Below are 27,243 nucleotides of genomic sequence, written 5' to 3' on the forward strand. Positions count from 1 at the left end.
GCCATGACTAACTCCTTGCTGCAAGAGACTGGGCTTAATACAGCCTGCTTTTCAATGTGGCTTGAGGATCCTGTAGGACACATCCCAACTGTTCTTCGGTACTCAGATAAACATCTGATGAATTACAAGTTTTCACAGAGAGACCCATTCTCTGTCAGGTGGAAGATGTATGCTGCAAACTGCACACTGCACATCAGGTGTCGTTATCCCACACTGTTTGATGCAAAACTTGCCCTGAAGCCTTGGAAAAAAGTGAGATATTTCACACTGACCTACATGCAACTCTAGATTGTTAGCTGGTAGGTTAAGCATCTACTGCATATGCTTATAAGATAATTTGAAATAACCTTAAAGGTGGAATTCACCTGCCCTAACCAAGGCATTCAGCATCTGGATGACTAAATCAAGATGACTCTTGGCTCCTTTAGTTCTTAATAAACAGATACTGCCAAAAGGCAGTTCCACCTCATCCCATCATGAGCAAAATGAGCAGCCCTTCGGGCAGTACCTGTTTGTTGTTTCCACTGACAAGGAGAGTACCCTAGCTGAAACTAAGACAGATGCCTGCAGGAAGGGTGGTTAGACCTCACAGGTGTCTGCAGAACTGTTGATCCACGTTGTTGAAATTCAGGAAAACACAGTAGCTTTCCTCTTTCTCCATTGAGGCATAAAGTAGTGGCAGAGGACACCAGAGAGGTGCAGCCAGTGACTGCAAAAGGGAAGGGGACAGGGATCAGGGTGACAACAGTCTCTTCTAGGAAAAAGGCACTCTACCTTCCTGCAGCCTGAAGGTGGAAAAGAGACATTTTTACTCTCTTGTTTATGAGTTTCTCATAGAATTGAGTTGCCTTTTGTCTCTTGGCCCTGATGTTAGTATCTCCCTGCAGCTTTACATCCAGCTGCTCAAATTCAATCAATTTCAACAGCAAGGCTGAGATGTCACAGAGAAAACTAAGTTTCTGGACAATTTCTTGGACATGTGAGGAGGTGTGGTGCATAGGTGGGAATGTTGCATCCTATTGCTGTCCTGCAAAAGGAAACCAAAGCATCCACAGTTTGCAGCCTGAGGAAGCACAGCACGTGTTTGCTATCCAGTGAGGGTGTGCTGCCCCTTGCTCAGCCAGCAGTCTTGTAGGGGCTTTAAAAATGGTTGAAAAATTTGTGGGAGGGAGCACAGGGCAAAGAGTTTAACTACACATAATCAAGAGATGTGGGGATCAAGGAGCTGATGGTTGTGTAGGGAAAAAACCTGAGTGGGTAACCATGAGGGACATAGGGTAAAAATGTGTAGGAATGCAGGCTTCTTCACTGGTCCTGTACAAACTATCCCTGGGGCTCTTGGTGAGTGCAGGGCAGCCTGGCTGTGACTGAGCTCAAGGCAGTGACTTTGTGTGCCCAGATCACTCATGAAAACCTTCCTGTGCCAGAGCATCACCTGCCTCCCCCAGACATGTCCAAGACGTTGTTCATCCAAGATCTCCCCTTGGCACATTCCTTTTATTGTCAGGTTCCTCAGCTTGCCTTTTTTAAGCACTGATAGTCCACAGTGATTTGTGCCTTGCAGGCAGCACACCTCACAGGAACTCTACCTGACCAACTGCTTCTTCCTGCTGAGGGAGCCAGGGGGACACCAACTTCTGGTCCTTCTGCAGCTGCATTTTCAAGTCAGACTGAAGGCTAAGTATTGTCCACAGACAATATGTCTTTCTGAATTCTATTTAAAACTAATAAGCATGTAGTTTAGACCGAATTTTCACAGTCTTCACCATAGCAGCCTTATCCCCTAGCCTTGCTGTAATGATGTTATTTGTGTAAATAACTGAATAAACATTTCCATTTACAGTTTCTTAACAACACACATTGATTAATACATACAAACATTGAAAGAAGAGACCCACTTAGGTTACAGACGATTATGTGTTTTTAGGTATTTAAATATCCTGGCATAACAAATCTGAGATAAAACACCATGGGGAGAAAGAAGAGATGAAAACCATTAACAGACTTTTGTGCTACCTGCTTCTGCATTGCTGTATGTGGTTGTGTAGTTGTATTTATTGGCAGTATTGTTTGCCTAATATTTATTTCTATTTTTAAAATGATAGAAAATATTTTCTGTAAGAGTTCTGGGTACCTCTTACATATACAAAGTAGAAATTCATTATATAAGTATTACTTTTTTGTTGCTGCAGACTGCCATTACAATGCTTTCAGTTCCTCCTACATTCCCAACTATGAGAGGAATACTGCTGGCCAATCCCCAGATATAAACCCTCCTTCATCAATTCAATAATGGAACAAAGCATGGCCTTTCCCTGAACTGCATTCCTGTGCATCCCACTCCCTCTAACTGCTTGCAGCAAAAGGGTGCAATGTTTGTCTGTGTGTGTGTATCTACATTTAAAGGTTGTCCTTGCATTTGTACTCCTTTCCTGGTCTTTGCAGACACAACCAGCACAGATACCAAGCAATGCCTGTTCTGACAGCACGTTTGATGATTTGGAGGTCTGTTACCTGCTGTCTCAGAATGTAAAAATTGCCTGGGGGAGACTAGAGAGTGGCAGCACTGGGAAATCCCTAAGATGAAAATGAAACATTGAGTTTTCTGCATGAGTGTTGTAACCACTAGATTTTGCTTAGCAGGCTGTAGCTTCCTGGGAGCTCAGCAAGATTTCTTAGGGCAATGCGACCCGGTCGCACCCTGTAGCCCATCTCGGACGATCCCGCAATCTTGCTCCGGCAGCGCTCAGCGTTACAACCAGTGATGATGAAGGAAGTGAGAAGGGTCTCCCATGAGGGCTTGAGAGGACTTTATTCACATCTTGTCCCTGCAACCCCCAGAGGCAGAGAGACCCTGTGGCCTGAGCACAGGGGGGTTTTGTTAGGGACCCAGGGGCATTCCCTGGGTGGGGTTGGGACACAGGAACCAATGGGGAGAGCCCAAGGGAGTGGCCAGGCTTAGGGGAGGGAACAGTGGGAGAACCATGTGAAATAGGAAAAGCGATGGGTTAACAGCTCGCCACACGAGTCTGAATGCATTTCACAAGACATGCATGATGGAAAGGCGAAATCCTGCTCCTTTGAAGAAGGAACATGGAGACTGATGATGCCAACAGAGCAAACATTTGGGTCCCCCTGAACTGCAGGTAATGGTATTCCAATGCTATTCTGAGGACAAACACGAGTCTAGTAGGTCATATGGTGATGGTGGAATAAGGAATAGGGTTGCAGATCTTCACTGCATTTTATGGGGATTGAACTAGGGAGGTTGGTAGAACTCCATGCAGGAGTGGATCTCCATCTCTTCAAAATTACATCCCAAGACTTCAAGGAGGGATTTATGTCACCTGATTTCTCTATTAAAAAAAACATACATGTTTAGTTCAACTGAGTCAGCAGAATATCTGTGGTTGTTCACAGAGAGAAAAATTGCTATTGATGCCAATCTGAATTGGGCCTGTACTGAAAGTAATTTGGAATGGAAACTCTACATTTGCTGCTGGAAGAGCCTAAACTTAGTTTTCAGGCAAGTACTTGTAAGTGAGATAAACTTCTTTTGAAGGGAACTCAGGTCAGAACTGATGGGAGCAGAACACCTTAGACTTCTGTAAATATTATCTTGTATCTGGGGTCATCTCAGATGTCTAGTGTTCTTTGAAAACTGAGCTCTGAGCTCCTGTACTTTCTGCTTTTATTTGTTTCTTCAAAATGTCTGGTTTTATGGGTGGGATTAAGTCACAGCGTTTGAGAGAGGCTAAAGATTTATGAACAGCTATGAAAAAGTTATGGGCCACAGTGTTCTTGAGGTGGGGGGAGGCTACATTAGATATTTCTACTTTTGTGCTTGTGATCATGTGCAAGTTCATTCAGAAGGCCACAAATGAGAGTGTCAGTTTATAAGTCACCAGGCTGTGCAGTCAATTAATTGCTGATTAACTTCCACTGGCTGCCAAACAGAGCCTGGAAGCTGAAGATAAAAATATTGAAAGTCCCTTTTGCTGATTTTCCTGTACTAGGAATTTATGTTGTGGTAGCAAATTGCTGAGCACTACATCTCAAAAATACCACTGTTTGAGGAATTATTGATAATTGTTGAGTATGCTTAGCACCCAACAAAAAATTAATACAGATATTGTCACCTGCAGATGACACAAAGATAAGAAACCTAAGCAGTGCCAGTAAAACAAACCTAACGCATCATTTTCACGGTGAGGACCATGAGTAGGATATCCACTGTCTCCTGGAGATTTCATCCAGGAGCTACTTTGTCTTGCACGTGATAGGTTCTTGGTGCAAGGAAATGGAGTATGCAAATCACTTTCTTGCCAGTGGAAAAAGACAGACAACACAGCAGTACAATGACCAAAGGGCCAATAGCCTTCATTTTAAAGGAGGGTGTTGGCTAAATTTAAAAAGATTGCTGTGTGTGATCTCTCTGTTTAAAGTGAGTGCAGTGCCAGAGCAGCAGTCTCAGTCTGTGGTTGCAGCAAGGCGAAGCTGCTGCTGAGCTTTGCCACCACCCACCCTGGGTGACCACGGTGGCATCTGTGAGCAAACAGAGAGCTGGGACACACTAGGTCAGGGAGAGAAACACAAGGTTGACTTAAGGGGAAAAACAGTGTAAACACTGAGTATGAAAGGAAAAATGTGCAGCAAAACTCACATCCTAAGAATTTCAGTCCTAAGTGGGTCGTTTGTTTATCCCACCAGTCAAACCTGGCTGTGCAGCAAAGCAAGCCAAAGAAAGTCTCCTTTATTGTTTCCATGATGCTTACTCATCTAAAAGCCATTCCCCTTTTAAAATATTCTATTTTTAAGGCATAATTCCCATCTGTTCTTTGATCTTATACCACATAAGACATTTAGCTAATAACATCATCCATCAAATACCAACTTTCCTTTAGAGTTCAAACACAATTGACACAGAACCCTGTCCATCTGCTGGCCAGTGCCTCTGAACAGATCCATCTTGTGAATGGCCAGCTATGTTGCCTATTTTTTAATTAACCAGCTTAGTTCTGTGCTTCCCATAATCCTGCAGGATGACTAGGGGGCACTCCACAGGGAAGTGAAACACCCTCCTCTGCGGAGAAGAGGGTTTGGTGCATCCAGAGCTGTGATGTGCTTGTTGTAAGTGGGGTTTTCCAGTGGATGGAGCCTGCCTTCAGCCCCTCAGGGAATTTTTTTTTTTTTTTTTTGCATAAAATCACAACATTTTATAAAAGATTTTAAGGATAACTGCTTTCAAACTTGGCATTCTTCAGAGAAAGGTGTGCAAAGTAGAAAGACAATGCTTTCTTCTCTGACCAGACTTCTGAGTTTATTTGACAGAAACTTCAAAATTTCAGGGGAGGTTGTCTGAAGCAGGGGAATTGCAGATTTGCAGACATGTATTTATACAGAAAATGCTCGCCTGCTTACCCAACTGGAGAGCCAGGGAATGTCAGATGACTCAGTTGACCAATTGTAGTGAAGCAGCACAGCTTGAATTGAGGATACCTGAGATCAATCACAGTTTAAAAAGCCTAAGAAAAACTGGTCAGAAAAAAAAAGGCGATTAATGAGTAATCCAGGGAGCAGGTAGTTTTTCTGTGGATATTTTCTGAGTGCAAACAGTTACCAAATTCTTTAAATCATTACTGTAATATTCTTTACTTAGCTCCATTATCTTGCTTCTCAGTGGTTTGCTTTATCTTGCACATGGTGCATTTGTTTAGGAAGGAATTTGAGTCAGGATTTATATTCCACTGCCTTACACATGGCACGGCGTCCTTATCTCCAGATCTGAAACAATAACAGCAATCAAAAAAGCGCCTACATTTCCTTCTATTTCCTGGCTTGCCAATAATAAGTCCCTGCAGAGGGGAGCTTGGCTGGTGGTGTTTTGTGATTTCTCAGATAACAAGAGCTTCACATTTCTGTGGAATTCCCATTTGCCAGCGAGCTGCTGCTGCTGCTGCCCTGATTGATATATGACTGCAATGGCACTTTTCCATTTGACATTCCCCCTCTCTCCCTTGCTCTCCCTCTCTCTCTTAAACAACAGCCCTAACTTTTGTGTGTTGCAAATATAAAAGGCAAGCCATGTGACAGAGGGACAGAAGAACAAAAGCATTTGGAAGTAACAGGACCTCTTCTTAGCTCTACAAAGAGTTCGAGGAAAGGAAGGACTGGTGCATTTTCCAGAGGTAAGCATGCAAATAAGAGATTCCTACAGATTTTGAGTGTTATGTGGACTTAAACTGAGTGCTTAATCTCTTTATCTGACAAAGATATGTTCTCCTTGTACTGTTTTTTAAATTAAACTGTGCTTAAATTGAATCAACACAGCTCTAGTCCCTGTGTCTCCTTATCATTGTGTCCTTATCTCCCGTCTGAAGGTTGCCTGTATGTGGTCAAATAGGTAGCCCAGGGTGCTTTTGAGCACCTTGGTTAAACACCTACTCTTGTGAGCACGCTGAGCTCCAGTCTGCAGCTCTGTGCTGGTCCTAGCTGTGTGGCTCTGGAGTGAATGGACATGCTGGACTCTGCCCTGAATTCACCGAGAGAGCGCTCATATCGCCTGCACCCTCTTTGTCCCACTACAATAGGGCTCTATGAGCACCGGCAAGCCTGCTACTTTAAAGTTGGGCTGTTTACTTTTATCACAACTTACGCCTGCTGTTCCCTTGCCAGTCATCTGCTGGAGTGCTCAGAATAATTTGAAACACCAGTTTCTAATGTTTATTTAAAAAAAAAAAAAAGGCAATATTTATTTCTAGCTTTGTGTCTCACGCTTCGCGGGAGCACTCATAATTCGCACACTATTATTCATCCAAACTTCCGCCAGGCTTTCCAATGGACCGGACAGCACTGGTTGTGGATTAGGACAGATTTAACATACACTCTTTATTGGCTGGGAGCTGCGAGGAAAGCCCCGGTGCTTTGCTGTAGCGCCCGGGGTATATTTGGTAGGTGGCCGGCGTGACACGCAGCGCGGCGTGGCTGTGCCGCCCGGAGCGAACACGCGAGGATGCTGTGCGACCCCAGACCGCCCGCTGAAGGAGAGAGGGAGGCTCTCCTCCGTTCCCGGCAGATCATTTCCCTGTGTGTCAGCGCCAGAGGCACGAGCATGACTGTTCTCTGTTTCTGTGGGACGAAAGAAGAATTTCCCTGCGGTGAGCCCGGTGGCCAAGTGTCAGTGTAGTGTCACAGCCAGGCTCGGGAACGGACACTGCCCTGAGAGAGCGCGGCTGAGGAGGAGAGCCCCGGCTCCCTGCGGGGACTCAGGTGAGTGAATTCATCCTATAAAAGTTCGATTGAATGGGTCCAGCAGCAAAGAACAGGGTAACAAAGAGGACCAGTCTCAGTACGGGGTTAGCTACTGCTGCAGTGTCACACAAAGTGTGTGCTGAGGGGGGCAATTTTCTTGTGACAAATCTGAATTTGCAAGATGTGTGTGTGTGAGCACTGATTCTTGTGGCACTGCCAGGCAGATTTCCTACCCTGCACTGCAATTCATTGAAATTTCTCTTATAGCCTCCCCATAACACATCTTGTTTGTTGCTGCCTGGGAGAGATGGCATGGCAAGTAACTTCTTAAGGTTTCTGCAGATCTTTAGAGACGAAAAATATGTTTCCTATATGCTACATGTTACTTACAGGTCCTAAAGCTTTGTAACAGTGGCTGAGAGGTGGGAACTCTGCCTGTTGAAAAAGGACTGGCAAAAGGTTTTCTAAAACCAGAATTAGGACAAACTCACTTGAAGGCAAATGATTATTTAAAACCAGCAGTGGGGAAAAACTCCCTTCAAATCAGTACTTTATTGCAAAGTTATTTTCTAATAGAAGCAGCCCAGCTGCCTGGTGGGGTCAGTAAGTGTGGCTGTAATAATCATGGTGCTATTATTTGTCCCTCCTCAAAAGAATATAATAGCTACATTTTGGGACATTTACCTTTTATTTTTTTTCCCCTTCCTTTTAAATTATTAATGATGCTCACTTTTTCTCATGCTGTGGGACCTTACTCATATATGTGAGTAGTTATACACATGAATAATTTCCTGGACCTAAACAGAACTCTTTGCTGAGTAATTACTTACCAGCTTGAATCAGGGGTTCCCAATGTGACTTATATATACATTGATATGCCCTTGCTGCTAATGAAATCTTACTTTGTATTATAAAACAATGCCTTAAGACTTTCCGGTTAAAAACAAATGTGGAAGGAATAGGTATTTCAAGCTAACAAAATAAAATGCAATTTGATTTAGGGACAGGGTATAGTTAGGGGCTGCTGATGATTAGTTACAGGCTCATTTCTCTACCTGAAGGTGTCCCATGTAGGTTTCCTGGGTCTGTGCAGTGCCCGCTTTGGATCGGATTAATGCATGCTGAAGACTGGCCTTTGCAGAGCAGGATGTTTGTTATGGACAGTCTTGGGTAGAGTTTGCAGTAGCAGTACCCCAGGTAGCTCCTTAGGCATGGCTGTTTCCCACAAAAGCCATCTGCCCCACTGGAACCGTCCCTTATGCACCTTTGAGGTTTGTGACAGCATTTTCATGTTCTTGGCTTCTTGCCTTGCCAGGACTGCAGTCTCTCTTGCCCAGGTGGGAGGGAAATAAGCCACCTCCTTGGCAGCTCACGCTGATGCCTGCTGTGACTCATTTGACAGGGAGTCCTCCTGTGGTTGGCTTCATTCCCCATTTCTCCTGGGGCTGACTTTGTTCCCTTCCTGGCTTGTCTGCTCTCAGATGCACTAGGAAGTGCTCAAGGTTGTCCTTGGAACTTGAAGAGAATTGACTGTCTATGGCGAAAGCTTGCATGAAACCACTGAGACAGTCATTTTTGCAACTTGTCTGGTGGATTATTTATTTAACCGAAGGAAAACAAAATTCTCTGCACCCCCCCAATCATTACTGTAATTACAATTATAAATATTTGATAGTTGTATTACAAGTATTACAAATTCCTCTGTCTCTATTGTCCTTCTGAGTATGAGGAGGGAATTGTCCCTGTGAGTTTTAGAAGAGTTTTGCTACATGAGACTGTGCCACAGCCCCTGTTATTTGAGCAATCCACCTCTTGAGCATGGCTGGAAGAGGCCACATCAAAGAAAGTCACAGAGACCCTGTGGCTGCAGATATGGGGTAACTTGCTGGGGCAAAGGATTTTCCCTAACCCCATCCACTGAACTCTGAGTCCTGAGGGTTTATAACCCTTCCAAAAACTCTTTAGAAATTAAACCCTTGTGGCTGTAACCCCTCCATACACAACAGGTCCTTTTGCTGTGCCCAGCTAAACTCTTGCCCTCTATGATATCTTGTTCCACCGGATCATTGTCGGTTGTGTAAATACGTGTTTCTTTTCATCAGTGTTAGGTGTTCTGCCTCTCAGCTCCCCTACCCTTCTCCATGTCCTGGTATCTTGGGATGGGGTGAACAGCCATGTCCAGATCACCTCTTTTTCTGCTGCCTGACTTCACACTTGATGGTCCTTTTGCTGAAACTGAACTCAGTGGCAGGAGAAAGGTTTAGTTGAGTCAGGTTAGCTCAGGTGCCCCAGCCAAGAGCACCCCACTTTGACCACACTTCTGTGCATGCATATGAAGAGATGTTGCAGTCTCTGCTGGCTGTGATCAGCTGTTATTTCCTTTTTATATGTGTCAGTGTGGAACATATTAAAATTTCTCAGTAGTGGTATGTTAGGAATCCCTCTGATGCCCCACCTCTAACTTAGCAGAACAATAAAAGCAAGGTTGTAGTAAGCCTTTGAGCAGCTGGTCGTCTATATATTCCTCCTTTTCTCACATAATCTAATTCAGACTATTATCCGGGTAGCAGTGGCACTACCACTTCCAGACACCATCAGTCCTTGTCCTGTTTGCTGGAATTTCATTGTGTGGCATCAAGATCCCTTCTACTACAGGAGAGTGTAGCCTCTCTTCTGGTGTGAGAGTAGGGGGCTGCTGGTGCCATGGAGACACTGGTCCCAGGAATTCCTCCTCCCCATTGCTATTTTTCAGCTTCTCTTTGTTATTTTTCTAGTTGCATCAATCATTGTTACCGCTCTCACTTGTCACTTTTTCGTGCTTGTTATTACTGAGCTGCAGACTGTGTCGGGCTGAGGCAGCACAGGTTATGTTGCCCTTTAAGACATGTGGGTTGAGGATCTGAGTTAATGCCTCAGCTCTGGTTTGGCAAAGGTTAAGCATACCATGGCAGTGACAATCACATTGCTGTCATAGCAGCACGGCTGAAAGGGAGTGGGACCTAGGGGAACGCTGCTCCGCTTGTTAGAAGACATAGAATTGTTACCATGGGCCAAATATTTAGGTTCCCTAATTATCAGAGGATGAGGTATATGGATGGTGGTCTGAATGTTGCCTGTGTATAAAAGAGGAAAGGATTTTGCCCCTGGGGTCAGAAGAGAGGGAACATCCCCTTCAATCATGTGCTGTCTCCGGCATGCATAACACTCTCTGCTGGTCCTAGCAGCAGGGATGTGTTTGCTTAGTGTTAAAGAATAAAAAGACCCATTCCTACTCCTGCATCTGTTGATAACTACAGGCCTTTGAGTTCTCTGGAAAATATGCAAAAGACAGGGAACAAAAACTGCCCACCTGCTTGTAACACACTCCAACAGGTAGAGGACACATGCCTGAATGCCCTAGACCTCTCAGCAACTTGTAATTTGGCCAAGAGTAATTTTGCCTCATGTTGGGTCATAAGACTGAAGTAGAGGTAATTACTGAAGCAAATCCTATAGCTAATGCTTGGCTGGGAACATTTGCACTGTAGCCAGCAGCCACCCTTCCTGCTTTGCCTCCTGAGAGGGATGGGCAGCCCTAGACTGCTCAGCTCTGCACCTGGTGCTTCACCGAGGAGTAATCCCATCCAGCACCCTCTGGATGGATGACCAAGTGGAAAATTGTATTCCTCTGCTGTCTGAGACTCAAGACCATGACTACTCTGATATTCAGTGAGACACAAGAATAAAAAGGAATCCAAGGCTGGCATCACCTTGCTATTAAATGGCTCTACTCCCTCATTAGAGAGATATCCCATGCATGCCCCTAATCAATCTATTTAAAGCTCCCTGGAAGCAGGAAAAGGAAAGAATAAAAATACAAGCACTCTTTTGTCCCCCAGTAGTTATTCTGTGTGGGTGTATTAAACCCCTTTCTCCATGTTGGCCTGTGCCTGTCTGCTGGCGGGATGCCAGCCTGCAGTACCCACTGGAGTTTGTTATTTCAACCACTGAGCAGGAAGGCACCTCCTGCTCCCCCTCTCCTCCTACCTGAAGGGCTGGAAATGTTCTTGGGAACTTCAAAAGCAGAGGGAAGTTCAGACAGCTCAAGTGCCATTCAGCTGGATTTGTTCCACCTCATGGACCAGGTCCCCACGGCGGGAACAATTTTGGGGCCTTAAATAAGCCCGGGGAATCAGTCCTGTTTATGCTCATCCCATGAGTGCTGAGGCTCCCAGGGTGCTTCCATTATGTTTGCTGCAATTGCTGTGCTGCTTCTTATGCTTCACGTGCCATGGTCTTCCTATGTTTTCTTTTTCAGTCTGCTTACAGTCACAGGTATTTCTCTCCTGAAATATTAAAAAAACTTAAGGCAGTCTCACAGCAAAAAGTGGTTTGCAGGAGTTTCTCTCATTTACCGTATCAGTGGGTTTGCCATTTCTGACTGCTCAGAGGCAGCATCTCCTTTATCTTCTCGGGTTTGGAGGGACCATGCGTGCAGTCATTGCAGTCACACAGTAGGACAGCACAGCCTCCGTAGGACCAGAAGATGGGCTTCTCTACCATGGACAACCAGATGAAGAGGCCTACATTTCCTTCTTTTGAGCCTGTTTTCATTCTTACTGCCTTTTTCCTTCTTCTCTCCTCTTCCCCATCAGCTGCTGCCAGCTCTGGCCAGGGGTGTGTGTTGTTTGTGTAGCCTCTGCCCTGCTGTGTAATGGGTGGATGGAGCTCCTGTACCATGGATGAAGACATTCCCTTGGCATGGAAGGGGACAAGCTCCAGCACAGCTGCATGTCAGTCAAGCAAACCCTCTTTAGCATAATGAGACCTAAGGGGAACATTCACTTATTTAGACCTGTGGGGGTCTCACTCAAAATACTTGGTTTGGTAGTTGCCCTGCCTCAGGATGGGAAGAAACCTGTTCAAATGCTGTGTGGAGGCATTTCCCAAACAACTAGGGTTGCTTGTGTTCACCTGCTGCTGCCTGGCTGCCATATGGCCACTCAGTGGCTCTGTCAGGTGTTTTGACAGGCAGCTGCAGAGTGGAGTGAGGATTTTTGACAGCATATACAGGAGGCCAGCTCCTTCACTGCTGTAAAAGAAATGGCCACAGTAAAATAGCTAGATAAGAAGATGATTGCATTTATTTACAGAGCTAAAAGATACACTGGAACTGACAAAGACGCTGAGGTTGTTCTACAGAAAGCAGGCTCAGACACAGCATCTCATCTCAGGTTGTCTCTCCTACTCGATGAACTGTGCTCTGGAATGGCTCAGATTGTCACTGGTGCAATTCAGTCCCACAGCTCCCAGTGCTTCCCAAGCTGTTCCCAGGTATGGTGTGGATGGCTGCGTGGGCTGGAAGCCATCTGAGTGCTGTGGGTGCCAAAGGATCTTTGGGAACAGACCATGCTGCCCTTGTCATGGCAGTGGAGAATTTCACCCTGCAGAACAAACCCTGGTGGAGCCTGACTGAATGATTTGCCCATCACAGTTGTTTCTACTCCAATCCAGATCTTGGAGAGTGAAACCCCCAAATCTTTATCTTCCTGGAAAATCTAAACTTTTCCAAATTTGATAAAGTTCTTCAGAAATCCATTTTGGTCTCATGAAGAACTTTGTGGCTTTTTTTTTTTTTTGTCAGAACAGCAACAGTGAATTTACACACATGTCCATATATATACACATACATGGTTAGTGACACTTTTTGAGGTCTGGAGCTTGGAGAAACTGAGTAATCTTGCAACTCTTCTGTTTACATAAAATTCAGAATGAGGGAACCACATGGTAGGATCCAAGTAATTGTGTTTACTAAATATGCACAGCATGCAAGGCCAGGCTTAAGTTATGTACACACACCACTACTTTAACGGGATTTTGGCAGCTTCCAAAATATAAAAAGCATTGAGTGACTTAAACTGTGCCCTCATCTTCAAGCAGGAGTCTCAAACACAGAAAATGCACAGCAAATGAAGGCCAAGCTGAGCATACGTGCATGCCTAACACAGGGGGCTCAGGGAACAACTAACTAGAAGTACATCATAAATGAGCTTTTCCACTGCTCCCTTCCTACCTTCCAGGGTAAAAGCTGAGCAGATCCAATAGACCTTTGGAGAACTGCTCAGCTCCTTATTTTTTCCAAGATACATAGCAAAAAGGGAATTTCTGTTTACGTTCTCACAAAGTGACTGGCTAAATAATTCCAGATGATGGAATGTTCTTCTGTCCTTAAAGCAAAACAAAACTTTAATCTTCACCATTCTCTAAATGATATTAAAACTATGATAAGAAATCTCCATTATTCAGAAAGCGGTCAATAAGAACATGGAGTTGGAAAAACAACCCTACCTCTGCCCCTATGTCCACATGTAGAACAGTCTTAGACTGTATGTTAATACAGTTTTTCTTTGGGATGTCTTCTATTTTTTCCCTGAAGTTTTTAGGTTAACAGCTGTAGCAGTTTTAGGTAACAGCTGTAACAAGTTTTAGTATGTTATGTCTGTATGAAATCCTGAAAATTAGTTACATGGAAAGGGCACTAAGCCTGTAGCTGACAAAATGTGCCTCCTATATCTCAGTGAATTCTGAAAAACATGTGAACTAGTGATTTTCATCCACTGTTAGGCCATATATTTCTGTGGCAAATTTTCAGCCTGAGGATATGAAGTCACCCTGGCATCTTTTTCTCCACAGGATGCTGTAAAGAGGGAGGGTTTAGGCTTCCTTTTTGTTAGCTCGGCAGATGAGCTGTCTACCGCAGATTTTACGTGAAAAGAAAGTGAGGAAAAACCAGCTGAAATAGAATAACAAAATTTCTCTGTGAAATTGTTGATTTTAATAAAAAAGTGTATGTTCCAAATGAAACAAAATGCCATTGTAATGATGATTGATGATCACAATTGTATTTGCTTCTGTTTTTTGGACAGAAGTATAGACTGGAAACTACTTATGCCAATCCTGATAGCATGTGCTATAATTATATAATTATTTTTAATTTCATACAGCATTTCAAAAGGAATGCAATTTTCAACTTAAAAAAAAAAAAAAGAATGCTAAGTTCAAGTGAAATGCCATTGCACAATAACAGCTGGAAATGGAAAATGTCACGCCAACACACCTCATCATGGTGATGTACCTAAGTGAAAATATTTTGACTTTTTTCTTACAGAATTAAAAATCTACTTCCTAACTTCTGTGTGTTTAAATGTCCCTCTAAGACTTTTTCTTCCATATATATTATATATCACATATGTGCTTGAAAAACGTTTGTGCACACTTCCCATAGGTGTATCAGGAGATACACCTACACATATTGCCAGTGTGTCGGTAAAGAACAGTAGCCAGCTATTTCACAGGAGATGGATCACATTCACAGTGGTTTTCTCTCTTTTTTCTTATAAATATGTGATACTTTTTACTTCTTTCAAAGTATTGTTACCAAAGCCTGCTACATTTCTTTGTTAGTAGAGTGTCAGGGCAATTTTTAAAGACTGTGGAAGTGTTAATACTTTTTGTACTGTGCTTATCCTGAAGAAGGTACAGCCATATTCCTTTTCTCACACTTTTCCCTGTGTCTTTCCAGCTTTCTCAGAGTGTTTTCATGAGGCAGACTTTGTGTCATCCAATTATTTCCTGAAGAAAACTAAGGAGATAAGCCTTTGAAAACTGAGCCAGGACTTCAGATTTCTCTCGCTGCATTAAATCATACTGATCAAAACCAGGGAAAGATATAGAAGCACAGAATTAACAGTGGGACAGAGAGAATGGGAAATGGGGATCCCTGGGTGTAATATCACATGAAATGAGACCGTCTAATATCAAGTAAATTTATTTGGATGGAGAGGGAATTACTGGGTGTGTAATAATGATAAACTATGTTGGAGGGAGACCTTGCCAAGCAGCATGTTTTGGTCAGCCTCTTTATAAAAAAGAATAGGAATGTAGGTAAAAGGTTAAACATGGAGAAAAAAATAGTGCATCCCTCCTCCTGTTAGCTAATCCTTGGGCATCATCTGCATGAACTGGAGTAGCAGAGTTCACTTCGGGGAGGGAGTCTGTCCCTGCTCCCATGACCGAGAGATTTCTCTCCTATGCTGCTAAAATGTTTGGAGGGATATTTATTGACATGAATGAGGCTGTGCATAAATATATCTGAGATCCTAAGTGTTTAATGTTGTTTGTTTAAGTTCTCTATACTGCAAAAGCACAGTATGTTTTTAATACCCCATTTGCTGAGGAAAATATACCAGATCATATGTCAGACTTGGGGAAAAAATATATTGTCATTTAAATCCACAGTCACATAATTTTTCCTTTCCTGCTTAAGCACATGGATAATAGCCTGAAACAACAACAACAACAATGTCTAATACACAGAGCATCTTTGTCTCTCTAACACACAGAGCATCCCTAATAACATTTCTTCCCAGCATGAGACTTCGGATGTCACATCAGTACCATCCCAACTTGGATGAACTCTGGAAGTGTTTGTCACTGCTAGGCACTCCTCTCACAGAAGTGCTGGAGGAGGCTATAAAGCAAAACACAAATCATCAAGCACTCTGGTGGGGAGGCTGTTTGGGAGATGAGTATCAGTCAGTTTAGAGGACTGCCAGCAAACCAGAAAACAGTTTTGAAAGAGGCTTGTATAAGGCAATAAAGGCACACATCCGCTCTTTAAATACTCAAGAGGCTCTGCCGGAGCATTTCTTTGTGAGCAGGGAACTGTTTTATCCTAAGTTTCTTCAGAAAATCTTTGCACTTTTAACTGTACTGATGAGTATCCTTTGACTATCCTTCATCGGGCTGTGTTTAGATGGATAATTCACAGCTCTTTCAAGTTATATCTGTTTGTAGTAAAAGCGAAATTAATCACCCAGTTGGGACTAAGGGCTTTGTGAGGAGGATCAAGGGACTGTGAAGAAGCAGCTGAGGGAGATACTCTCCTTCCCCTGCTGGCACAAAGCTCTGGGCAGCGTTTCAAGGGCTGTCCTTTGCCTTTTCCCTAGGGAATCTTCTGATCTCCAACATGAACCAGCAACCCAGATGCCTGGGTAGATAGGCATATGTCTCCACCTAAACAAACTTATTCCCAATTGATAGCTGGGACAGTACTTGGATATTATGGAATAATAAATGTATTTTTCAGGTGCTGCTCTTTAATTAGTGGGGAAGAGGCTGACACTGAGCAAGTGCTGCCTGACAAGTAAGTAAGTAAAGCCTGTCCATGTGTGTGCATGGGAGTTTGGTACTCAGAGGGCAGGGCAGCCAGAGGCCCAGGTAGTTCCTCCTGCAGTGCAGGTTGGTGCTCAGCAAGTTCTCTGGGGGTCCACTTTCTTCATGCCTGGGCTTGGACCTTCAGCATCCCTCCATCCTGTTCCTTGTCCCTGCAGCACACCAGAGACAGGCAGCCTCTAGAGCCACAGCTCAGCCTGCCTCCAGCCTTTCCATGTGCTATCTAGGCCAGAAATTCCCATCTGTAACATGGAAGGCAGCCAAGCTTTGCCCGTCTTTGGCACTTTGAGTGAATACAGAGTCCTTTCGAATTGCAGAAATTTCTGATGTATTACTAATCACCAGTTTTGAGGGGAACACATTAGGGTCATCACCAAGTGGAAAAGAATGGCACTGCACCACTTGTGATGCTGAAAGTCAAAAAGTTCTCCCTGAAATGATAGAACAGTGCTAAAAGTAACAAGGCCTTGACATCTCCTTCCTTAATGCCATATTCCCTACCTACTCTGGGAATGATGCTCACTCAGAGCATGTATTTTGGCTAGGAAAGGTCCTGAGCGCCTTAATATTATTTATATCTATTTTCTCCAGAGGTCTTTTTGCTCAGGATTGTGATTTACGTTGCTTTTATTCCAGCTGGGCAAGAGTTTCTTTGATGGATTACAATTTCGGCAGACTCCAACCTGAGAAGAAGAATGACAGCTCAGACACTTAAACCGGACTTTTCACCATCCTGGAAAGGAACTGGCTTCCAGAATTTGGTGGGTTTTTAATGCTCTACCTCCCTCTGCTGTTACCAGCGAGAAGTTCCTCGACAATGGGAAATCATGTACTCGCGGCTTCGATTTCCATGCTCTCGCTGCTGGTGATGATGGGAGACACGGACAGTAAAACAGACAGCTCCTTCCTGATCGACTCCGACCCCAGCCGCTGTATGAGGCACCACTACGTCGACTCCATCAGCCACCCTCTCTACAAGTGCAGCTCCAAGGTAAGGCCTCCCCTCACCTCCTCACAGCACAAGAGTTGTTCAAAAGAGCCATTCTGGGTGATTTTCTCTGCATAAGTTCTTATCCACCAAAATCGAGCTGCAGGGGGATGCAGATGTGGAGACATCTTGTGTGTACATAAGAACTGGGACTGGAGATAAAGGCTCTTGACTCTCACCTTTTCAAAAGGAGAAATGCTTGATGATGGTAAAATTTACATGCAGTAAATTATAAGTTTCAAAGGACCCCATTTGGGATCTCAGCTGATGGTCCCAAGGAGATGGGCTACTTTGGTAGTTTAGATCACCCCAGTCACCCCATCCTTCAAGTGGGTGTTTAATCTGGAGCATGTAAATTCATAGCTACCATAGATGAAGTACTGAGATAAAGAACCAAACTCTAAAATGGTAATTAAACAAGGTTGTGAAGAACACTGCTTATTTTCTCCCTGCCCACTCCCTTTTCGAAGCCTTTTTTTTTTCATGCAGAATGACACTTGGATGGTAACTGTAGGTCTTAGGAGCAGACAGAAATACAAGATTGACTTTCATTTGGGATTTCAAGCCTGAAAAGTTTTGTGTCAAAGTGGTTTAGCAGCCTGTGCATGTAGCCTACAGACATTTATTTCATTATGTGGAGAAAAAGAATTGGGAGAAACAATGGGAAAATCCTTACTGGTCTCTTTTGTCTTGTCCTAATTTGTTCTGTCTGAGTTAATACAGTCTGTACATTCAGATGACGGGGCCATCCCTCTGTCCCATGGGAAGCAGCTTTGCCTCAGGCGCTCACATCCCTGGATTAAGGAAAGGGAACAGCTGCCAGCACCAGTGCCTTTGCCAGCCCTGTGTTGGGTAAGAGAGTGATGGGAGGCCAGAGTGTGACAGGGTTTAGGACAAGAGGGGTGCCTGCCTGATGGCAAACCCCAGCAGCAGGGATCCTGGGAGCATTTACAAGGAGAGAGGACCCTCAGAGTTGAGATGGATGCAGCACTAGCTGCAGACACCCCCAGATGCCTTCGTGTGCAGAACGAGTTCCTTGCTTCCCATTACCAGTTCAGGGGTGAGGGAATGCCACTGGTAGCTGCAGGTCATAAAACCTAAAATAAAGCACAAAGAGAAGTGTCCACAGCAAGTAAGACCCACTCGGTGCTCTGTGCACCAGGACAGCTGCTGTGCACTGGGACAGCCAGGGTGTCCTGTGCCTGCTCAACAGAGAGGGGCTGACAGCCTCAGAATTGCACACAGGGAGCCCTGCTCTGCTCTGGGCTGCTTTACGCTGTTCTCTCAGCAGAGCTGTCTGCCTGGCTTTGCACAACCATGCCTGATTCACAGCAGTGGGAGCCCAGAGACTTTTGCCCTACTTCTTCTGAATCCAAACAGTAAAATCATACATTATTTGAGATTCAGGAGAGGCCTTTTGATTTGCTTGTAGCTTAGACTAGACCTTCTTACCATGTGGGAGACATCTGGCATTATCAGAGAGAACTGCAGAGGTGCATCTCTTTGTGCACTATTGATTTTGTCACAGTTAACTCCAGCAAGAGGCAAAGGTGACAAAATGTAGGTGTGTGGGTGGTGTGGATGGCTTTTGCTTACTGGTATCTGTGTGCTACCAGTCCTCCCCTCTCTTCATGTTTCTGATCACCTGTTAGACCTGAGAGGGAGGGAGGGAGGGAAGGAATTCGGAAGGAAGGAATTCGGAAGGAAGGAATTCGGAAGGAAGGAAGGAATTCGGAAGGAATTCGGAAGGAAGGAAAGGAAGGAAGGAATTCGGAAGGAAGGAAGGAATTCAGAATTCGGAAGGAAGGAAGGAAGGAAGGAAGGAAGGAAGGAAGGAAGGAAGGAAGGAAGGAAGGAAGGAAGGAAGGAAGGAAGGAAGGAAGGAAGGAAGGAAGGAAGGAAGGAAGGAAGGAAGGAAGGAAGGAAGGAAGGAAGGAAGAAGACATCAACAATTCACTTTTTTTTCATCCCCAATGACATAGAAAAGCAGAAAAATCAATCAGGCCTTTAGGAGTGGGGCTGATGGAAATGAGGACATTTTGGTTAGGTTTCATCATAATGAAAAACATATAATTTCAAAACTGAGCTTTGAGGGAAAAGTTGTTGACATAAACATTCTCAATTCTGGCTACAAAAGTCAGATTTTTAAATCAAGCCTTTAATGGAAATCATGTTTGAAAATATTATCACATCTTTTGGCTTCCCAAATTCCACAATGCTTTCAAGAACACTTTTATAACAGTACAGTGATTTATATGGACTTTCTTATGAAATGGAAAATGAAAATAGTTTCCCTACAAAGTGAAATAATTTCCTAGAAAACTTTTTTAATTCAAGCTTTTTTTTTGTTTGTTTGTTTTGTTTTACGGTCTTGGGGATCTGAATCATCCTGGTAGACATATGGCTTCTGTTCTGGATCTAGCATATTAACACAGAGGAATATTAGACATGCTAATGGAAACTAGATGCAATGTCTGTTTATATATATATATAGTGATAAAATGTAACTGAGACAAAAAATGGAAAGTTCTGGGGAGTTGCTGTGGGAATTGTGGTACCTCTTGTTTCCACCAAGTTTCCACTGTGGAAGCCTGGACTGACAGTGCCAAGCAGAGACTTTGCCCTTTTTTGGGGTGATGGACTGGTTTCACTGAGATATCCTTTCTCACTCCATATGTTTTCCCTTTGGGTGCAGCGTAGAGTTACAGAAGTTAAAAATGGCTTCAGAAATTGCAAGACATATTATGTTTTCTGTCTGTCCTGGTTAAAAAAGGATTATGTCCACCATTATGTGCTTCTCTGTGGAGGCTGCCAATTGTACCCACATGGGAAACAGTTTTGGTAAACATCCAGCCAATATAATTTAATCATTAAAATCCCTTTTGCTTGTGGCCTCAGGCAGACGATGAAAACAGTTTTCCAAATCCTTTGGAAACATAGTCCATTATAGTAACAAAACATACAAAAGAGACACAAAAGAGAGGTGGAAGAAGGCCATTTATTCCAGAAAACCAGTGTTTTCCTTTGTCTTCAAGGAAATGTTTGTATCAGTTCATGAGGTATTATTACCTTTCCTGACTATATTGGATTTACCCTGACCTCTGTCATGGAGACCCATTGGTCTCCATCAATGTGCTGGGTTCTCTCACTGCTCCCAGAGACTCCTAAATTCCAGTTTTGGCTGTCACAAGTGCTTCATCTAGATGTGCCAGAAGTGTGCTACCACTGACAGCCTCGCACTCAAGAATCCAGCCCAGAGAGACACGGAGCAGATGAAGAAAAATTCAGCAGATGTTTGAAGACATTTACTCCTGAGGTAGCTCAGGAGATTTTCAGTAATGTCTGCTTGCAGCCAGGCCACAGGAACTATGTGAAAATCTGTTCTCAGGCATCTCAGCCCATCTGCTTTCAGGCTTCAGCTTGTTGCTGAAGGTGAAGAAAAGAGGACTACAAAAACCAGTTCACAGCTTCTGGATTTCCAGAATACAGCTCAAATGATCAGAGTCAAATATTGCCTCACATTCAGGTTGCTCTCTTTTGTACCTATGAGACAGTTGACTTTAAATAATATTGATAATGATAATGACAATAATATTCTTCCCTAGCTGCTCATAGACCCATGTGGTTCCCTTGTGGTAGGACACTGTGCTTCTGGATCCAGCCTTGCAAGGTGACATGCACAAACTCACATGTGCAGGGCTCAAGGGGGGCCAAGAGGTGTCAGGTTATAAAATACCCACATGTTTTTACTATATATACACACCCACTGCATTATTGTGCTATGCCATCATGGCATTACTAGTTATTTAGGTGATAATCTCTATTGCACTATAGTACACAAAGCAATAAGCAGCTGGTGCAATTGATTAAAAGGCAAAGCTTTCAAAGTACATGCTATTTCCAGCTCATTTGCACACCTGTCAAAATCCACTGGTGCTGTTCTGGATTTATGAAGAGGAAGGAAAATTTTGGTTAGGACAAAACCTTCATAGCCCAGAAGGTTAGAAAGCTATGAAAACGGAAAATTTGATATTTTTTTTTAGCCTGAAAGTTCAACTTGATAACCTTGGGTTTGTGCCATTTGTAAGAGTTTACACTGTCATCCAAAAACAAGGTATAAAACCAACACTGTGTGATTCTACATTATATAAATACTGACCTTAATCTTATGAAAAACTGAGTAGCCAGAAAAATTGCAGATTAAAATTAGAGCCTCCTCAGACTAAATCAAGTCTTTAAAGACAAGGCTTAGAATTTATAAATTGTAATTATAAATTATAAATACACTGGCACATTGACTAAATATTGGCTGGGTTTGCATAAGGAAGCCAGCTGTTTATGAGAAATATATTCAGACAGACATATTGGCACATCAGATAATTCTACCCCATAATTACTCTGGACAACTCTTCTCTAGTCCTGCCAGTTTCTTGAGGGCTTGTTTTATTTTTATTGGCATTTCTGAAAGTACCTGCAGATACAGGAGCAGATGTGTGCCATAAAAATTCTTAGGGTAACAGTACCAGAAAGTGACTGATTTTTCCAGCTCCAGAAGCATCAACTGCCAGAACTCAGCCCCAACATACAGCAATGTGTGCTGTCACATTTGGGCTGAAATCATAGAAATGATTGGTTGGAAGGGACTTTAGGGACTCTGAACCTCCCAAAAAGGAATTTCTGGCTGTTGCACGTCCCCCTGTACCACTCCAGAGGAGAGTTCAGCTCTGTTGTCTTTGAAGCCTTCAGATTTGTCAGGTGCTGATGGATTGCTCTTCACCTCCAAAATTTATAGGCGATGATCTCAAAGGTCTTTTCCAACCCAGTTAACTCTGTGATTCAGCCAAATGTTTGGGAACAGCCTGTGACACACAGTCTGGTGAACTGGTCAAAGCATGGCACCTAACAAGAGCTGTCAAGATGCTGGGAAGAAAACTAACTGGGTTAAATGTCTCAATCTGCTCCTTTCCTTTGCAATGCAGGCAGGATTAGATACCTGCATAGCTGGTATCTAATTAGACACCTTCACCAGCTGCCTGTCTGGGAAGTGAGTTTTGTTTACCAAGGGGAAAAAAGTGGATCTTTATCTGTGAGTAATGGAGTGACAGCACTGAAGTGATTGTCCCTTTCATGTTCTCTATACACTAAAGGCACTGCTATTAAGGAGCTTGACATAGTTGATAGGTCTAAAGCTTGGGTGCAATTCAACAATACACTGAAATTTCCTTCCCACAGCTGAACCTAATTTATGTATGAATATGCAGTACCACAGGAAGGATACCATAAATCTATGCTACAAATCTTAAAAGATGGCAAATTTCTCAGAGAGCAACAAGAACCCATCTCTTAATTTAACTAAGAAGCAAGATGGTCCCAAGCACAGGTCATCAGCTCACGAAGACATCTTCCTTGTGACCTCTATTGACTGGAAGTGTAGTCACTAATGTATCAATACATTAATAAATTTTCAAGCAAAACATTTAGCATGTAAGTGCTCTTGGAAGAGTAATTTTTAAGCACTGCACAATGGATGATCAGAACCTTTCCCATGGATGCAGACAGTGCTGGCATTTCCTACTTGATTTCAGGAATATTCTCTCTCTTTTATCTCATCTTTCCTTATGACTCTGACTGAAGAGAAAATTAAACATTCGATGTACCTGCTTGCATGACTTAGAGATTTGCAGACAGCTGAGCTTCTGTAGAGAAAGAAGCCCAAAAAGGTTTAACACTCTAAAATATTTGCTGTTTCCAGATTGCCTGGAAAAAACCCATGAGATATGTGCAGCATGGTTAAAATGTAATGTTCTCCCGTGGTCATAGGAAAGACTTGCAACTGTTTTACTGCCTACTTTAGATAATATAATAAGCTGATATTGAAGTTTATGTTGGTTAAGGATAATTAGCTGACATGGATTTAATATTTCCGTTCCCATGAAAGTATCAGAGTCTGTTCAAACTTTTACAACACCCGTTATCAAGGTGGTAACAGCTGTTTCCAGCACATCATTTGCTGAGCTTTAGAGGGTCCTTTCCAAGATTTATGTAGTGCTTAATGCTCTATCCATGTCTGCTCAACAAGAGGTTTTTGGGGAATAGGTGACTGACCATGGACTTTCCTTCCTTAGTGCCTCCTGTTGTGCAAGTTACCTTGTTCTGGTCACAGCTCACATGGTGAACTCAGAAGAAGAAACACGGAGCCGCACTGCTTTTGGGAAATCTCATGAGTCAACCCTCATGTTTGACACACTATTCAACTTTTGTTACATTTTCACTGCCTTATGCTATGCAGTGCATGTTATATAGATACTACTGATGCAATGATATATAGATACACATATAATTACAAATACATGTTCCAGGTGATCTTTATCAAAGGACTGAGCTAGAAACATACTTCTTTAAAGCAATAAACTGAGCATCTTCTTTATATTTCTGCTTTACATGCTCATAATATCTAAGAACTTGGACATTTCGTTGTCCCTGAGAACCAGTTCTGCTGATCACTGGTGTATACACTCAAAACACTGGTAAATACCCAATCAAAGTATCAGTCTGGCTGATGATTTAAGGGCTTGGCTGCTTCAAATCTGGGGTCAGCAACTCGCAGTTGCGGTCACAGTGTCTGGAAAGCAGGGCTGGCTGTGATCATTTGGGGCCCTGAGGTCAGTCCAGGTCCTGCAGTCCTTGTTGGTGTCAGTGCCAAGGACTTCAGGAGGAGCCTTGCTTTTCCTCCTGCCCACATTATCTCCTCCACTCTCTCAGACACAGCACAGGGGCAAAGCACGGTGTGGGGCTGGGATGCAGTGACAAAACCCCAGCCAGGCTGGAAGGAGGCTCACACCTGCTGGTGTCAGCTGTGTGCTGGGGACACCTTCCCTAACCCGAGTGTTTTCTTTCACAGATGGTGCTGCTGGCTCGCTGTGAAGGCCGCTGCAGCCAGACCTCGCGCTCGGAGCCGATGGTTTCCTTCAGCACCGTCCTGAAGCAGCCCTTCCGCTCCACCTGCCACTGCTGCCGGCCCCAGACCTCCAAGCTGAAGGCCATGAGGCTGCGGTGCTCGGGGGGCATGCGGCTCACGGCCACCTACCGCTACATCCTCTCCTGCCACTGCGAGGAGTGCAACTCCTAGGGACCAAGGGGCACAGCAGACGGGGGATGAGGGGGTGCTGCTGTTGGGGAAGACTCCCAAGAAACACTCCTAGGTCAGGCCCGTGCTCCAAGCACACAATTGCAGCGAGGACAGGACTAACCAGGCTGGATTGAATCTGAGAGCAGAAGTACAAAATATCCTGGGTTGCTGGAGGGTGCTGGTACCGCAGTGTGGGCTGTGACAAAGGCAAAAGCATGAGGACTTGTTTTTAAGAAGCCTTTCTTTTTTTATGAAAGGATATTTTTGAGAGTTTCTTCTTTTTCTGACTCAGCTCTCACTACAGAGAGGTGCTTTTACTTTAGGCCGTGGACAGCAGGGGAACAGAGAAGAAGGTCAGCCAGATATCAGCACTGCAGTCTGGAAGCTGACATTTGGACAGAGGATGGGCATCAGTTCCCACAGACAACCTCTTAACCTATCAATTTATTCTCAGTTTTCTAGTTATACTGGCCTTCAAGGCAAACTGTGCTGTTGGCAAGGGTCATCTGTTACTGACCTAGTGGCCAAATGCTGGATAACTTTAACTGTGGTTTAGCAGAAATTACAAATAAACCATTGAAAAGTGAACTGGATATGAAATGCCATGCTTGGAATACCCAGCCTAGCTGAAACAATTATTTCAACCCTGTGTCATCAGAGTTCAGTGACTGAGAAACTCTTGGGAAGGGAAAGGTCATGAGGCTCACTATTCCCTTCTAAAAGCCTGGGAGTGTGACACACCATGTCTGTCACAAAAGCCATTATTCAAAAGCTAAAAACTCATCAGATATTAAAATGCCACATACTAAATGGAGTAATTTCTTAACTTGAGTAGACCTGTTGATGTACAGAACCAGAGCCACCAGAATGGTGACTAAACCTAGGACTTATTTTCATGTATAGCTCTTAGGCCATTGAGCAAATACCATTTTGCTTTTTAAAGACAGGCAATCCCTAATCCTAAATCTCAAAGCAACAGGAGATCCAAAGTTTGGGAATGGTGTTTGGTGTTTGCTGAGAAACCCTGTCCCTCCTCCATTAACATGAAGTTTTAGGAAGGTTCACTCACAGTCTCTTGTGACTGCAAGGAAACAACATAAGTGTTCTTTTCTCATATTACAATTCTTATCTTATTAAATGGCAGTATATGCAGTCAGCCAGCAGCATGTCTGTGCTGTTCACAGAAACCTGGCTGAGCCATCGTTTTGGTAGAAGTCATGAGGGTGTTGAGAGCATCTTTGCTGTGTAAGAATTCAGGGTCAGTAGCACCCATGAGTACAGCCCCACAGTTATTGTCTGGGATAGACAGGATTGGCTCCCATGCACAGCAATGTCTGGCAGGGTCCCATGGTAAGGAGGGAAAGTCCTTTCCAAGAACAAGTTCAGCCCATCTGTTCAGCTCCACCCAGTTCATCTGCAGCAGATGCTATCCACAGCAGCTGGAGGATGCACACTGCTGTGTGTGACAGGGAATCCCCAAGGTCTGACAGAGCACAGCAACAGGAGTTACTGTGGCTGCTCAGGCAAAGCCTAATTCCTTTGCCTCATGGTGAATGTGTATGGGGTGCGAAGACAGAGGTGACAGACACTGGCCTTTGCAAGCCAAACCCTGGAGTAGGATGGCAGTAAGAAGTGGAAAGCCATGGGGGACAGATATGACCACAGACACCAGTCAGAGAGGTTTGTGATACATGGGAAGAACTGTCTCTGTCTTCTGAAGGTGACTTGGAGATGGTAATTTTTCAATGACACAGAGCTGTGGGCAAAAAAAGGGTGAACCCAACCCCCAGAAGCTGAGGGGCTCAGATTGAAATGTCAGAACTGGGCGTGATGAGCCCCAGTGAGCTCATTAGGCACCATGTGTTATCCCAGGACTGTCAGTCATTCCTTTCACGTCTGATGCATGGTCTGAACATCAAAGGGCCAGCGCAGGGAGCGTGAGCTGGGCATTATCACCAGACTACTTTATATGAAAGATCATATGTGCATCCCTTTTTCACTCTCTTTCAACCTCCAGCATCTAAAGATCCCATTATCCAAAAGAGCACCACCCCCTACTGTTAATTATATATAGCAAATTCCAGTCCTTATTCAAAACGTCAGCAATACCTTTGATAGCCAAATAACTATAGAGCAAAATATGTGTGACCTCCAAGCGTGGGTATAGACACTGCTGCACACCAGCAGCACTATGCAGCTATCTAAGGAATGGGAATGTTTGAGGGATAATTGCTATATCCAGCATCACCTCCCCCCGGGTCATGCTGCCACTGGTCTCCTTTGCCAGTGCAAAAGGGGGAGGGGGGCTGTGACACAAAATCTGGGTGCTACAAGTGGCTAAAATGGTTGGATGGGACCTGGCAGAACAGCATGGCCCTGATTGTGGTCCTCAGGTAAGAAGAGACAGTGGGGTTCAGCAGAGACCATGCCTGAGCCAATTTAGCAAAAAAAGAAAATATCAGTAGTGAGAGGAGCACTTGGCTGGTGTTTATACCCACACCCCCCTCACCAACACAGAGCCAGAGCTGTAATTGCTCAAACTGGCCTCACAGAAGATATTTCTGTTTCAAGAAAAGCTTTTTTTCCCTCTCACCACTCTATATTCCTTCTACTTTTGCTTGGTTCCTCTGATGAAATCATCACCCTGTGACCTCAAAGGCTG

General features: G+C 43.9%; 1 protein-coding gene across 6 annotated transcripts; it reads left to right on the plus strand.

Annotated features, from left to right (window-relative positions):
- Positions 1-5,565: 5,565 nt before the first annotated feature.
- Positions 5,566-25,169, plus strand: NDP (norrin cystine knot growth factor NDP). Of its 6 annotated transcripts, XM_069025127.1 has the most exons (6): positions 5,566-5,580; positions 6,078-6,188; positions 6,955-7,269; positions 16,379-16,435; positions 17,101-17,455; positions 24,354-25,169. In XM_069025127.1, the coding sequence occupies exons 5-6, from the start codon at positions 17,237-17,239 to the stop codon at positions 24,579-24,581; spliced, it is 447 nt and encodes a 148-aa protein (XP_068881228.1). In that variant the 5' UTR covers positions 5,566-5,580; positions 6,078-6,188; positions 6,955-7,269; positions 16,379-16,435; positions 17,101-17,236; the 3' UTR covers positions 24,582-25,169. The 6 variants fall into 6 exon arrangements, with proteins under 6 accessions (XP_068881228.1, XP_068881234.1, XP_068881254.1 ...); XM_069025133.1 differs by lacking the exon at positions 5,566-5,580 and having other exon boundaries at positions 5,850-6,188; positions 6,830-7,269; XM_069025153.1 differs by lacking the exon at positions 5,566-5,580 and having other exon boundaries at positions 5,850-6,188; positions 16,379-16,439.
- Positions 25,170-27,243: the final 2,074 nt, after the last annotated feature.

Source organism: Aphelocoma coerulescens, chromosome 1 (assembly GCF_041296385.1).
Source record: "Aphelocoma coerulescens isolate FSJ_1873_10779 chromosome 1, UR_Acoe_1.0, whole genome shotgun sequence".
In the NCBI taxonomy this organism is placed as follows: Eukaryota; Metazoa; Chordata; class Aves; order Passeriformes; family Corvidae; genus Aphelocoma; species Aphelocoma coerulescens.